General features: G+C 38.2%; 1 protein-coding gene across 1 annotated transcript in view; it reads right to left on the reverse strand.

Annotated features, from left to right (window-relative positions):
- LOC138884944 (uncharacterized) overlaps window positions 1-16,171 on the reverse strand; it is a 39,654-nt gene extending 23,483 nt beyond the window's left edge. The window contains exons 1-3 of the mRNA XM_070165822.1: window positions 15,972-16,171; window positions 15,520-15,902; window positions 6,719-7,057 (exon numbers count right to left, since the gene is read on the reverse strand). Coding sequence (XP_070021923.1) covers window positions 6,719-7,057; window positions 15,520-15,902; window positions 15,972-16,171 — 922 coding nt within the window. The remainder of the gene's footprint in view (window positions 1-6,718; window positions 7,058-15,519; window positions 15,903-15,971) is intronic.
- Window positions 16,172-16,581: the final 410 nt, after the last annotated feature.

Raw genomic sequence — 16,581 nt, forward strand, 5'->3', positions numbered from 1 at the left:
CCGGTGAGAATCAAACTCGCGTAGTTCGGGCAAGTCGTGAATAAAGTAAATGAACTAATTTTTTTTTTATTGGAACTGTGAAAGAACTGCTCAAAGGAAGTATATATATATTTTTTTTTGATTGATTTCTTTTTGAAAGAAAAACTCGTAAAAATTCCTTTTCTTTTGATTTGAACTTTGAGAATTTCAAAAGTAAAAGGAAGTTTTTTTTTCGAATTTCCATTTGTCTTTTTTTTTATTCTAAAGAAAAAAAAATATTTTTGGAATTTTACTTTTTATAAAAGAAATGCTTCTAAAAATATTTTTTGAATTTTGAATTTTCTATTCAATTTTGAAAGAGGAATCAAAATATTTTAGGATTTTTTTTTTTAAAAGAAAATATTTTTATTATTTTTGTTTTATCAACAATGGAAAATAAAGATATTTATATTATTTTTTGCAAGACATATTTTTTTGGAATTTTATTTTGAATTTTCTCGGCAAGACAAATACTCTTTGCAACAAATAAAGATATATATATCTTTTGGAAATAAAAAAAACTTTTCGGATTTATATATATATATATATATATATATATATATATATATATATATATATTTGCGACAAATAATGAAAGACCTTTTTTTTTTTTTTTGCATTTTCATAAGCAAATAAAATAAAATAAACCATTTTAAAATAAAGACTCTTTTTTTATTTTCATTTTCTATTTTTCCTTTGCTTTTAATAAAACAAACTAATAAAACATTTTTTTTTCATTTTCTCAAAATTTCGGCAGAGTTTTGAAAGTTATTTGGGCATTGGGTTTTTTTTTTCAAAAATAAACAGTCAATTCCCTAACCGCTATATTTTTTTTTCAATTTTAAAATATTATTCATGATATTCAAAAGTCAGTCAACACACAAATCCGGATCAAATAAATGCGCAAGTAGCAGCAAGTAAGATGCATCAGGATGGTCATTTTTTTTGGTACACCTGTCCTAGACAGACCCAACCCCTGTGTTGAGTCTCCAAAGTCAAATGCACGTGATGCAAACAATCGCTCCTACTAGGGATCCGGCATGAAGCTGAGTTATTCTAAGTGAAAAAACCTGAGGCATATTGATCTAGCCCTGGCTTACCCAAACGGACAGTTTGAGCCGAAGCGGGGGCAACGTACCGGGAGCACGAAAGTCTACCCGGCCTAGTTACTTGTCCCAACTTCGTCTTATTTGGTATGACTTTAACAGAAAGGTGGGTCACGCGCACGTGTGCACCATAAATTTAGAAGACTCAGAAAGAAGGGGGTTTCGTAGCAGTTGTATATATTCATAATTCAAATAATATTAAAGCGGTAAAAGTGTCATTTAGCACATTGGGCATATATCATGTAAAAAAATCAGATAATAAATAAAGCCAACTATAACAATTATTTTAAGCTCGAATTCTTGAACCCTGAACCAGTGGTTCTGGGTTTTATCCCCAGCATAGTCGCCAGAGCTGTCGCACCTCCTTTTTCCGCCCCGCGAGAGGGTGCAAGGGAGTTTTTTCCAATTAAAGGACAGTCGAAACGGGATTTATTTCTTTATTTCAGAGTCGCCACTTGGGAGATTTAGGGTGTCCCAAGTCACCTATTTTAATCCCGAATCGAGGAAAAGAATATGACTCTGTCTATTTAACAGTCTGCGCACCAGAAATCCGGATAAGGAATTCTGTTAACCCGGGAGAAGGTGTTAGGCATTCCCGAGTTCCGTGGTTCTAGCACGGTCGCTCAACTGTTATATTCGGCTTGATTATTTTGATTTGCTAAATACATTTTTTATTGCATGATTTTATTGTTACCGCTTCTATTTAGATTTAAAGTCCCTTCTTTGAATCGAATCACGCGTACGTATATTCGTGTTATAAATTATATTTTTTAAAACATGCGGAGTTGTGTCACGCGCACGTGTACACAATAATATAGATAATATTTTTATTAAAATAATTATTTTCGAAATTATGCTTTAAATAAAATCAAGAATATTCGCCCTTTTTGTATAATTAAGTAGTGAACCTCACATCTCGGGTTTTTATGAAATTAATAATGATATTCTCCGAGAAATCCCTTTTATTAAATATTCGATCGAAGTTGCGCGAACGCATAATCCGAATTGCCTTTAGAAATATAATTAGGTTACGCGAACGTATCCCTAATCACAAAAATATTCTTGATGGTAGTATAAATTTGTTTACAAATTGTTTATTATATCCACGTATTTTTATGTGAACATCATGAGAAATAAATATTCTTTTAGTCTCTAAATTCCTTAAAAAGAATTTACAATTTATTGGACGTTGGTCGCAATTTATGTTTTTCGCGTATGAATTATATTCCTCAAACCATTCGAATTTGTGGAGTAAAAATAAATGTGTGATTAATACTACCATTTAGTGAATACAATATTTGCCTACCCAAATAGACAACATGCAAATTACGTATAAAAATTGGGAAAGAATGGATGTAAGGAAGTGATATTTTTGAAGAATTTTCATTGTTCTATTTGAAGCGAATGCTAAAAAAAATGTTATAATCTATAAACCTAATCACCTTCTACATTAATTGTTTTTTAATCCAAAGTTATAATCGTTTGATTAATTTGTTTATGATGGTAGATAGGCATCAAGTTGATAAGAAAGGGAATTATTATACAAATCGATTGAATAAAATTGCCTTACATGCAACACAATTGTCCGTCTAAAACATTCATAACACTCTAACATCGTAACGAGCTATATCAAATCACCTTCCATATATGATTATATATATACTCATCATCATGCCATATATGAACATACAACTTATATCAATCTAAACCAAAATCAGATTTTTTACAAGATATACTAATAATGTAATTTCTTGATACTTCCATTCTACTTTACATTTAGCTAACAATATTACGGGATGTAATTAATGACCCATTTTATGTCATGTTCCCTACCTTGATAATTCAATCATGACTTCACTTAATGAAAATTCCGAAATAGGTGATATTATTACAACACTTATACGAACTTTAAGAGGTAACAATTATCTTATATTCATCACGACAAACATACTACTATATTAATCAACTGAAACAAAACCAAATTTTAAACTAATGAACTTGAACGAATGGAAAACAGAATTATAATTCCCGAACTTCATTAATATGTCATGTTGAAGCTTTTCATGACATGAATTTACAGATATGTACCTGATATTGGAAGCAAGAAAATGAAGATGAGAATCAGCGGCAGTAATAACAGTACAACATCAACAACTGCCCAGCAACAGTAACAACCCAGTACAAACCGGTGGAGTAGTAATCCCAAAAACAAAAGCTTTAAGCTTTAAATGAAACAACAACCATTAATACTAATTTCAAACAAAGAAAGAAAGCAGTAGATTTTTTAGCTTTTATTTTTATTTTGAAAGCTTAAATATTTTTCGGAATTTTTCTCTCTTCTATTCTCTGTCCGTTTTTTTCTCTATCTGTGTCTGTATTTTTTCTCGTATCTTTTCTGTTCTCTCTGTATTTTTGTCTTGTGTTTAAGACTTTATCTTATAACTCATCCCATAAACCTTTCAATTAATTAAAATCCATACTTTTTCTCTACCCAACCCATTATCTTTCCACTCATCCCCATTACATTAAATAAACATATCACACCACCCCATTATATTTTGTCCCCCATGCTTCATTTAAAATAATGCAAGATTCCCCTTTAAATTAAATCTTGTCCCCCCTTTATATTAAATAATCATATCACAACCCACCTCATTTCATTTTGTCCCCCATGCTTCAAATAAACAATTTACAAAATGTACAATTCCTAAACTACCCCTCACGACCTTACTGAAATTACCAAACTACCCCTGAACGTACTACAAATTACCAAACTACCCATCAGCTATAACACATCAATTAATCAAACTTAACCAAAATATAGACAATATGATCAATTTCTAACAATGTTCTAACAACAATATGAACACGGATGAACATCATAACAACAATATCACATGAACACGATTTTAACAACATTTCAACAACAAATCACATGAACACAAATTGAACAACAAAGAACAACTAAAATTTGATTGAACAATATTTTAGCAACAAACAATCCTATTTTCGGATTCAACAACAACAACAAACAAAGTATGAAGATTTCTAAATTCAATCATATTGAACTTAAAATCAATTCTAACAACATTACAACAAACAATTCTTATATTAAACTTTAAACAAGATTATGAGAACAATTCAAGAAATAATCATAAATGGTAAACAAGAAATCAAACTATACAAAATTCGGATTCAAGATCATCCAAACAAAGTATGAACATGAATGAATCTATTTTAAGCAACAAAACATGACAGATTCAATGATTCAAACAACATTACTAATTTCTGGAAAATACATAACAACATGAGACAAATTGAAGAGATAATTAATTAAATTTCAATTTGAATCTAACAAACATTAAACTAACACATGTTCACTTAAACAATAATTCAAACATGAAAACCAACGAATTAATCTGATAATTAATTTAACAACAACACATGAACATGAACAAAACAAAACATCAAATATCTAACCATAGACATGAACAAAACAAATATTTGCCGATTTTAGATTCGAAAATATCAAAACAAAATACGGACAAAATAAAACTCAAAATCTACTAACCGGATCGACACGAAATATGTACGGACTGTTTCGACGAGCCTCGACCAAAACTCGACCAAACGACGACGAACACATCTAAGAAGCAACGCCGACTTAAGGGTGCGGGTAGCAGCGAGCAGAACAAAAGCAGCTGGGTGCGTTTGGTTTGTTTGCATGAAAAAGATGAAGTGAGGCAGCAGCTCGGAGAAGATGAAGCTTCGACCAAATGACGACGAACTCGACGGAACGAAGCAGCAGCTCGGAGCAGATGAAGCTCGGAGAAAATGAAGCTCGCAGAACAGGAGCAGCTGGCCGCGACGGGGTTGTTTGGACGTGACTGAGTTTGGACAACGCAGCAGCGGCTGCTCGAGTTCCGACGAGGGTGAGGAAAATGAAGCGACGAGTTTGAGCCAACATTTTCGTGCAACTGTAGATGATTTTACGACTGGTTTATGGAGCTAGGAGGAGGAGCAGCGTCGACGAGCCTCGACGAGCGTCGACTGGCCATTGAGAGTTGTGCGACGAGGAGGACGAAGAAGCAGCAGCCATGGATGGGCTGCTACGTGTGTGCGTGTTGTGTATGGGGAGGCATCCATGGTTGGCCAAGGCTTGGGATGAAGGTTTGGGAGAGGGGCAGCCATGGAGGGAGTGTCCGGGAGGGAGTCGGACTGGTGGTTTCGCGGTGGTCTCGTGATGGGTGGTGGACGACAGGCGAAGCTATGGGAGGTAGCCATGGATGGGTGTGAGGAAAGCTTGGAGAAGAAGAAGCAAAGGGAGGGGGGCGGATGTGTTTTTTAGGTTTTTTAGGGTTTTTGGTTTTTGTCTTTTGTTTTGTTTTGTTTTTGTTTTGTAAAAATGAAAAAATGAAAATGAAGAGGGGGAGTTGGGTTATGGACTGGGTCGACCCAGTTCGAAATGGACTGGGTCGTAGGGAAGATTGGGCCATTTTTTGGGCCTATGGCTTGAAATTGAAGAAGAGGCCTAATTCCGACTTTCTTTATATTTTCGCTCTCTTTTCTTCTTTTATTTTTTCTAAAACTAAATTATAAAAATACTTAAACTATTATTAAGAACTAAATTAAGTTATAAAAGCGCAAATTAACTCCCAATAACAATTAACGCACAATTAAGTATTAATTAAGCATAAAATTGTATATTTGGACATTAAATGCTAAAAATGCAAACGATGCCTATTTTTGTAATTTTTAATTTTTGTAAAACAAATTTAATTACTAACAATTGTAGAATTAAATCCTACATGCAAAATGCGACATATTTTTGTATTTTTTATTAATTTAGCAAATAAACACGCACAGACAAATACAAATAATTATTCAAAATATCACAAAATTGCACACCAAAGAAAAATCATTTTATTTTTGAATTTTTTGGGAGTAATTCTCATATAGGGCAAAAAATCATGTGCTTACAGTGGTCGAATCTTATGTGGATTGCCTACGTATCATGTCCCAGCATGAATCAACCGTGCGTAGTTCTGCCACAAGTGCGGAAAATAAAGACACCATTTTTGGATTTTTCAACCTTTACTAGCAAAACGTTTTATTACAAGGCAAAACATTTTTGAAAGGAAATTGACAGACTTGATACAGACTACAGACTTTATGCCAAAAAGGGAAATACAAACTCCGACGGACAACAGACTCTGAAGACAAGGAAAATACAGAATAAAACTATGAATGTTTCAGAGTTTTGAATTTCGGCACCCGCGGGGCGTCGTTCGGCCTCGCCGAGGGTTTAGGTGTAAGGTTCCTTTCCAGCTGTTCCAATTCATACATGATTTGCTTCACAAATATCATCACCGCCGAGAAGAAGGTAGTACGGGTCATGTTTTCACATTCCCAACATTTCCTGGTGACAGCACGTGCGATAGTCAGAATCTTGTTCCTGGTTCGGTCTTTCTCTAGGAGTAGGCGTTCTATCTGATCCCCTCTAGCCTTCAAAACCCGAGAATCATGCAGATGTTGTTTTCGTAACTGCTGTATTTCATCTTCCATTGAGGCCATCAGATTATAGCAGTGTTTACTCTCGGTTTCAAAAGCCTTGGCTTGTTTAGCCGTCTCGCTCTCAAGGTTGATCACCTTCCTTTTTAGACTGACAATGGTCTTTTCATGATCTTTCCTTGCCTGCTGTAAGTACTGAGTGCGCTCTTTCGTTCTCTTTGCCCATTGTGCCTGGAGTCGTGCTATGGTATCCTTAGATTTCTTCAAATCATCTCGGCACTCACCGATTTCCTTTTTCAACCCTTTTATTAACCGCTCATCCGACCGACTCCTTTGTTGTTTGTCAGCATCTCTCCTCATTTGTTGGATTTGGGCTTTCAGTGCCTCATTTTCTTGAGCTAGTTTTCTCTTTTCTTCCTCATCTGCAGCGATATGCAAATCTTTCTTAAATTTCAAATCTATAACTTGCCTCTCCAACTTGCCTATAGTAACCCTGTACTCGTGCTCTTTAGCCAACCAATCCCACTGTTCTTGCGACGCCTTGACGAATTCCTGGATATGGGGTCTTTTAGCCGGCCTTTCATGCTCAAGTTCTCTCTTGTACCAAGCAAGGTATCCTGGCGCCACTTCGCCTTTGGCCCGATCCTACACGCATGTATCTGCTTTTAAATATTTGTATTCACTCTAGGTCTGACAGACTCTTGCTTCAGGGAACTGTCCGTCAGGGTTAATCTCAATTACTTGAGTACTAAGATCTTCCTCCTGTGGCACTGTTTGGCATCTCTCAAGTTGTCTCAAAACTCGATATGGCGCGTAAGGCTGAATGCTCTTGAGCCCCATCAATAGGAAGTGGGTCCTAGCTGCCAGCATATGGATGACCTCGTCAACGGGCAACCATCCTAGTGTCCACTGTATTTGGCTGGCGTTGAGGGCCCGAAAGAATGATGTCCACGCCGTAACTCCCTCGGGTAGACTGACCCCCTTGATTCTTGTGTAGAACTCTTCTATGCAAGTTTTCTTCGAGGATCCATAACTCAAGAGCTGGGAACGGTGGCAGAGATGCTCAGTCATCCATATTTGTAGCAACAAGTTACACCCCTCGAAAAAGTTCCCTCTGGCTTTGCAGGCTGTGAGAGCTCGGAAGATATCAGATACTATCATAGGCGCAAGAGTGCTTTTATCTTGAGTGAGCAAGGTACTGACGACCCCGGCTATTTTCAGATCAATGTTTCCGTCTTTCCTTGGAAATACCAAAAGGCCCAAAAAGGTTATCATAAAAGCCACTCGTCTATGCTCGTCCCATTTCTGACGGTTACTTTTGCTGCATAACTTGTTACCCGGGTTGTTGAATCCTCCGACATGACCGTATCTGTCGTATATGAAGCGCAGATTACAAAAACCTGCGGCTAAATCTGGGTTATGGACCGTCCTGGGTATCTTTAATGAATCTAAAAATCGATGCACAGTGATAGCTCTTGGAGCAACCAGGTATTTTTGCCTTAACGGAACCTCAACATTTCCGATGTACCCTGCTATTTCCTCCAAAGTCGGTGTGAGTTCAAAATCAGAGAAGTGGAAGACATTGTGTGTCGGGTCCCAGCAGGTGACCAAAGCTCTTATGATATCCCCTCGAGGCTGGATTTCCAATAAACCCGTAAGACCTTTTAGATATTTCTTGACCTCATCTTCCCTTTACCACCTAAATCATCCCACCATAGCCGTAACTTGAAAGAGATTTTAGTCATTATTGAAAAAGGTTCATTTTGCATCATGCTTATCCTGCACATTTATTAAGGTGATTAAGACATAAAATTTATTTGACTCAACAAATTGACTATTTTTTAATTTTTCACAGATTAGAAGGAAGATCCGGTTTCGCACACGACTTTTCAGCACTTCGGGAACGAAGATTTTAAAGCTGGGTGAGTCAACCGGTCAAAAATCCAAAAATGACTAAATGTGGCCGTTTATGCAAAGTCAGCCTTGCGGCATCCCTTTCGGGAACATTCGGCTATTCGTGCCAAAAACGGCATCACCCAACTTATTTATGTTGACAATTAAAATTTGACATTTTTGGCTATTTTTGCAAAAGGGGAGGTTGGAACCGATGAGGGTTGCCTATGTATCCCGCACCCTGTGAGAATCAAACAGGCGTAATTCGGGTAGATAAAACAAACTTCTTTTGAAAACAAGACTCTTTTCGATGGCAAATGAAACCATTTTTCATAAACAAGACTTTTTTTTTCAAAAATTCGACAGAGTTTCGACGCTATTTGGACATTAATTTTTTTCGAAACAGGCGATTAACTACCTCTATCTCTCTTTCCTCAAAGTATTCAAAAGCCGGTCAATATGCAAGTCCGAAGCAAACAAATGCACAGGTAGCAAGTTGGATGCATCAGGATGGTCTTTTGTCATTTTGGTACACTTGTCCTAGACAGACCCAACCCCTGTGTTGAGCCTCCAAAGTTAAATGCACATGATGCAAACAAACGTTCCTACTAGGGATCCGGCATGAAGCTGAGTTATTCTAGGTTCATAACCTGGGTATTTGTTCTAGACTGTGTACCCGAGCGGACAACTTGAGTCGAGGAGGGGGCTACGTACCGGGGACCCGCGAGATCGTCCGGCTTTGTAACTTGTCCGGCCTCTTTCTTATTTCAAGGTATGACACTAACAGAATAGGGAGTCTTAACCAGTAAGCACATCCCCGGAGGTAAGAAGAGAAGGGTTTTAGCACAGTTTATATATAGTTCAGATAATATCAAAGCGGTAAAAGCAGCATTTAGCACATTTGGCCCAAACATGTAAAAATCTGATAATAAACAAAGCCAAATATAACAATTTATCTAATCTCGAATTCTGAACCCTGAACCAGAGATTCTGGGTTCGTTCCCCAGCAGAGTCGCCAGAGATGTCACACCTCCTTTTTCACCCGCACCCGCAAAGGCGCAGGGGGAGTTTTTCCAATTAAAGGACAATCGAAACGGGATTTTATTTAAAGATTCAGAGTTGCCACTTGGGAGATTTATGGTGTCCCAAGTCACCGGTTGAATCCCGAATCGAGGAAAAGATTGACTCTGTATTACAGTTCGCGAACCAGAAATCCGAGTAAGGAATTCTGTTAACCAGGGAGAAGGTGTTAGGCATTCCCGAGTTCTGTGGTTCTAGCATGGTCGCTCAACTGTCATATTCGGCTTATTTATCTGATTTTAATACATATTGAACCTATGTGCAAATTTTTAACTGTTTACCGCTTTTATTATTATTATTTTTACCGAGAATTGCAACATCGTGAAAATACATCTCGAACCACATCACATCAATGCACCCGTGGTTATTGACACATTTCAACTCTGTTGATATTTGGATTTGGGTCACATAAATGTGCACCCGAGTTTAAGAAGATAATATTATTAAATACGCGCTTAAAGCGACTAGCGTATCATTATTTTGGGTAGGGTCGTGAAATTTGCTAAACGGCCCATCCCGAAGTCTAAGTAATTTTACTAACACATATAGAGGGCCCCGCAACTTGTGTATTTTTTGTTTGTCGAGGCTCGTATCATTCATTATTTTTAAAATGAATTTGCAACGTCGTGGAAATGCATCTCGAACCACGTCACAATCAATATATCCGTGATTAGCGACACATTTCGACTTCGTGGAGATTTGGATTTGGGTCACATAAATGTGCACCCGAATTTAAGAGAGTAAATTATTTAAAGCGCACCGGAAGTGACTTGCGTGTTATTATCTTTTGGAGAAGGCCGTAAAATTCGCTAAACGGCCCATCCCTAAGTCTAAGTATTTTAAAACAAATATTTATTGAAGGCCCCGCAATTTTTGTATTTTTTATTTGACGAGGCTCATCTCATTTTTATTCAAGGATATCCTAAAGCGACTATGATTTTCTATTTATTTGTCTCTAAGAATAAAGAAAAATCTTAATCAATTAGCATTAAAAATTCGGGCTTCAAGTTCAAGTTCGGGTTCAAACAAAAGGAAACACCTTCTAGTTTGAACCCGCTGCCTAACTTAAGATCCGCCGCCTGTCATTGTAAATATTAACAAACCAGCTACCATTTCGATCCAGTTCAACTTTAGCTTTATTATATGAATTGGATTATTGGAATTAACTAAGTGGAATACAAAGCCATTTTAGAGCTCTTTTTACGATTTGTTGAAAAATGCATCAATGCTTAAAAACTGACATCAAGCTGACATTAATCACTAACATTATTTATATTGTTATTTAAAATGATGTTATTTACTCAAGTGAACTCACAATTTAAGAATTAGACCTATTAAACCAACATGTTAATTTCCATAAACTATTTGAACCCGTTTTGTGACATAAACTATTTGAAACTATTTCACGACTACTGAAAAAAAGAATTAAATATAGTATATTTCATAACTAGTAATCACCAACTTAGATTAAGTACAATTGATATTCCATGTTTGTAGAAATAGATTTAATCAGTCCAGCTTATGCATTCCAAAGTCATTCCAATACATACTATGCAATATCAAGTGAACTACTGCTTATACATCAAATTAAACACAAAGAAATAGGGGAAATTCATAAATCCATTCCAACAACTCTTTATTTGCTTTCCATTAAATTTGAGAGCTTTAGAACGTGTACCTGGATAATGGAAATACAAGAAGATGAAGGAGCAGTCAGCAACAGTAATAACACAGCAATGCAGTGACAGAACAACCCAGTGAAAGATTAAAAAGGAAGGAACCAGCAGAGTTCCAGCAACACCCAATGAAAACAATAGCCAATAACCAATAGCAAACTCAGGAAGAACCAATTGAAACCCCAGAAATACCAAACAGCAACACCAATGAAACAGCAACAGTACTAGTTCTGATATTCAATAGTAAAAGAAAAGACCCACTTTTCAGTTTCTTAGCTCTCCAAACACTGAACCTTTTGGATTAAAAACCAGCCTGTTTTTTACTCTCAAATTACTTAACTTTTAAATGTTAAAAATCCAGCCTAGACTCTCTAAAAAAACTGAAAGAGAACCGATTTTCTTTCTCCTCCAAAAACCAGCCCTCTTTTCTCTCTTGAAATGACCCTATTTATAACTCAAGAAGAGGTATGGGCAACATATTTTAATCAATCATTTTTAAGCTTTTCATACCATTATGTTTTGCTCCCCACATTTGCATGCCTTGTTACCCACACTTGCATGCCTTGTTCCCCACTAGCCAATGTCTTGTTCCCCACTAGCAAATGTCTATTCCCCCACTATGTATTATACAATGTCTTATTATAATATTATTAGTGCTTAGTAGACAGAGCACTCAAATTAATCATTTTTAAAACTTTAAATCCCAAAATACCCCTGAAACTATTGAAATTACCATTCTACCCTATCAGCTATATCCAATCCTAAGTAAGAAATCCTAACAATTGACTAATTAAACACATGAAACTAACTCCCAATCAATGACATTAAGATTCATCAAACTCAAATCACAATTTAAGCCTGAAACTCAATTCAGACCAAATATCATCAAAATAAAGATTCAGTGATTAAACTAACACACTTCTAGATTAAACCTAAACAAGAACAAATGAACACTGTCAACATACTGAATGAAAACAAACTGACTTCATATGCAAGAAATGATGAACAACGACAAGAAAAGAAACAACATAACATAACTAAGAAAAGATATAAACTAGAACGAGGTAAGATAATTAAAACAAGCAAGAAGAACGACAGATTCATGAACTTGTACTGCTGCTCACTACGTTCGATCATGGAAACACGCAGCTCATTGATATCAATTTAACCAAAAGACAAGATGAAAAGAAAAAGGAGATGGACCTTCATTGTTGCCAAAAATGGATTTCCCAAGTGATTGAATACAGAAAACTCTTTGAGCAGAGCTGTACAGCAAAGGCAAATAACGAACAAAATCTTCAAGCTAATGTTCCAAGAAACTCGAGCAAATCTGGAACCAAGACCCTATCGGAAAACTCGAACTCGCGGACTGAAAAATGAGTCATTTTTTTAATGGAGGGTTTTAAAGGTTTTGAACTAGAGTTTCATGGCTGCTCAAGCATGATGACTGACGGAGTGTTTGGTCGTTTCTGTGAAGGCCGCTGGTCGACGACTGTGGAGCTGGAAGGGCAGACTGTTGGTGACTGGTTGACGAGTGACGACGTTGGGTATATTTGGACGTCGATGGAGAAGGCTGGAGCTCGTGACTGGAGGGTTGTTGGGCTATAGGTTATCGACGGGAGGTGGTCGTGTGGCAGTGGGGTGGTCGTTGGTTCGAAGAAGGAGGAGGAGGGCAGCCATGGACGTGGTCGTGGGATCTGGAGGGGTCGTTTGGAGAAGAAGAAGAAGAGGGGGGGGTGGTTTAGGGTTTTTTGTTAGGGGTTTGGAAATGAAATGAAGAAAGGGGGTGGTTGTTTGGGCTATGGGACAGGCCGGGTCGGGGATGGGGTATAGGCTGGGTAGCCGGATTTCAATTTCAAAGGGGAAGAAAAATTGTTTGGACTTTAAATTGATTTGGCCCAAATATGACTTAACACTCTTTTATTTTGCCTTTCTTTTCTTAAATATAAAACTAAAATTCCAAAAATCCTAAATTAACTTATAGGACTAGATTAATTTACAAAAGTACTACTAACTTTTAATAACAATTAACACACACAATCAAATAAAATCACATAACTTGGACAAGAAATGCTAAAAATGCAAAAAATACATTATTTTGTGATTTTCTTTCTCTTAAAAACAAAACATGGTTCAATTAATTCCTAAGTGCACAATTAAATCTTAAATGTGCATGCAACATATATTTTTGTATTTTTAATTAATTAAAACAAACTAAATATTCACAGACAAAAATAATTATCCAAAATATCACGCAAAGTTCTCAAAATTGTACCCAAAGGCAATTTGTTTTATTTTTCGATTTCTTTGGGAGTAGTTTTCGTGAAGCAAAAATCACGTGCTCACATTGATCAGCAATAAACAAGTGCAAAAATTGGCTGGCCACATAGCCGCTCTGTCAAGATTCATCTCACGGCCATTCGACAGATGCCACAAATTCTTCAACATGCTAAAAATAGATAACGGGCTCCAGTGGAATTCAAAATGTGTCAATGCCTTGAGAGAAATAAAGACGTACCTGTCCTCGCCCCCACTACTCGCTAAAGCAGAGCCCGACGAGCACCTCCTAGTATATTTGGCCATCTCGAAAGTCACGGTAAGCGCGGTGCTGGTTTGCGAGAACAAAGGTATGCAATCTCCAATTTATTATATTAGCAAAACATTGATCGACGCCTAAACGAGGTACCCCCACCTCGAGAAGTTGGTCTTAGCATTGGTTATAGCTTTACGAAAGCTTAGACCTATTTTCAATGTCACCCCATATCGGTAGTGACGGCCTTCCCTCTAAGGAGCATCCTACATAAACCCGAATTGTCGGGAAGACTGGCCAAGTGAGCCATCGAACTAAGTGAGCATGATATAACATATCAGCCGTGAACAGCGATAAAATCGCAGGTACTCACCGACTTTGTCACCAATTTCAGTGCCAAAATAATGCCCGAGGTCGAGCAGGAAGCTTCTCGTACATCCCCTGGGCAATCCAACCTCTGGTTCCTTTACATTGATGGTGCATCCAACGCGTCAGGATCATGACTGGGACTCATACTCGAGGTCCCAATAGGGGAAGTTATCCTCCAGTCCATACGATGCCCCGATATGACTAACACTGAGGCCGAGTATGAGGCCGTAATTGTAGGGTTAAAGCTAGCTCTCAAGTATGCAGCACGACGTCCTCAGATGTGACTCACAACTCGTCGTCAACCAAGTCACAAGGACTTTCCAAATCAAAGAATAAAACCTACAAAAGTACCAGGTAGAAATTCACAAACTACTGCTGGAATTCGATGAATGCCGACTCGACCAGATACCTCGAGCTCAAAACATCGAGGCGGACGGTCTCACCAAACTAGCAGCTGCCACCAAAAATATCACTAAAGAAAATGTGGTCACCCTCCTCCACTCATCAATAGACCAACTCGAGGTACATTCCATAAATTTGACTTGGGACTAGCGCAACAGCATCATGACATATTTGCAGGAGGGAATACTCCCGCAAGACAAAAAGGAATCCAAAAAGCTTCGAATACAAGCGGTCAGGTACAACATCATAAATCACGACCTATACAAGAGAACGTTCAGGGGCCTCTTGGCCAAATGTCTAGGGCCGAGTCAGACCAAGCGTGTGCTCGAAGAAGTACATGAAGGCCACTGTGGTGCCTATGCAGGCAATCGAGCCCTTATCATATTCCTCATTCAGGCAGGATATTACTGGCCCACTATGAAAAAGGAAGCCGCAGATTATGTCAAGAGATGCGCAGGGCCAAAAGTAAGTGCCTATGATACATCAAGCGAGAGAAAACCTCCACTCTGTCATCTCGCCTTGGCCGTTCATCAAATGGGAATGGATATCGTCGGACCCCTCTCAGTGGGGTGAGGTAAGACACATTTCCTTTTAGTTTTAACTGACTACTTTTCCAAATGGGTGGAAGCAGGTGCGTTCCCCAAATACGCGAACAGGAAGTCATCACATTAATATGAAGGAACATCATATGCCGCCTCGGCATCCCCAAAGTGATCAGTTGCGATAACAGACCCCAGTTCACCTGGAAAAATACAACTGAGTTCTTCGACAAATGGTGCATCAAGCAAATGCTCTCCATGCCATATCACCCCACTGTAAACGGTCAAGTTGAATCCTCCAACAAAACCATATTGAATATCTTAAATAAAAAGCTTGAGGAAGCCAAAGGGCTATAGCCGGAGTTGCTACCAGATGTATTACGGGCCTACCACACCACTCCAAAAAACAAGCACCGGCGAAACAACCTGTTTGTTCAACGCTGACAACTCTGCCTCTAGATCTTGGATCCGTTCCTCCAACCTTGCTACCTTGAGCGCAGATGTCTCTACCTCATTGTCATGCTTAGACCTACAAACACGAAGGGCATCTTCCAAAGCTACTACCTCAGAAACAACAGTCACCCTGCCCTTCTCAGCACGAGCCAATTCATCAGCCTTAACTCCCAGTTCACCCCTCAGATCGACAACCTCCACCTCTCTTCGACCAAGCTCAGCAGTCAAGGTGGCAACCCACGCCTGAAGGTCGACATTCTCGGCCATCACCCCCTTGCTCACTTCAAACTTGTCCTCTTTGGCCTTAAGGGCTGCCTCAAGTTCACTACATCATCCAATAGACGTCATCAGCTCTTCATCCCGCTCTTTCAGCTCTTCAACCTTCTACGCTAACTCTTTCTCCTTCTGCTTAAGCCTGTCACAAAATAGCTGAAAACGGTTGTCTTGAGTGAGGACATAAGCCAATGTGTGATGCTTGGTGCGGTACCCTTTGTACTTAGAGGCCACCTTCCCAAAAACAGTCGCCCTTAGCCTTTCCCTTCGGTCGTGCTCGTTGCTGGCTTTATCGCCGCTTGTGTATGGTCGGTTTGGCATGGTCGATTGTAGTCCTTGATAATCCGGGTGAGATCGAGTGTTTAAGTAATTCGAGTGAGGTCGAATGTCAAGCCATTCGAGCAAGGTCAAATGTTAAGCCATTCGAGCGAGGTCGAATGTTAAGCAATTCGAGCGAGGCTGAATGTTAAGCCATTCGAGCGAGGTCGAATGTTAAGCAATTCGAGCGAGGTTGAATGTTTTCTTTTGGCAATGTCCTTTGTCCGTAGATGTGTTATCTCGAGTAGGGTTAAAATGTTAACTTGTTGTAATTCGAGCAAGGTCAAATGCTTTCTTTTTGTGATGGCCTTTGACCGTAGAGGTGTTATTTCGAGTTAGGATCGAAAAGTTAACTTGTTGTAATTCGAGCGAGGTCAAATGTTAAGATGCAAAAGAAAACGATGGAGGATAAA

The sequence above is a fragment of the Nicotiana sylvestris genome, chromosome 2 (assembly GCF_000393655.2).
Source record: "Nicotiana sylvestris chromosome 2, ASM39365v2, whole genome shotgun sequence".
Classification (NCBI taxonomy): Eukaryota; Viridiplantae; Streptophyta; class Magnoliopsida; order Solanales; family Solanaceae; genus Nicotiana; species Nicotiana sylvestris.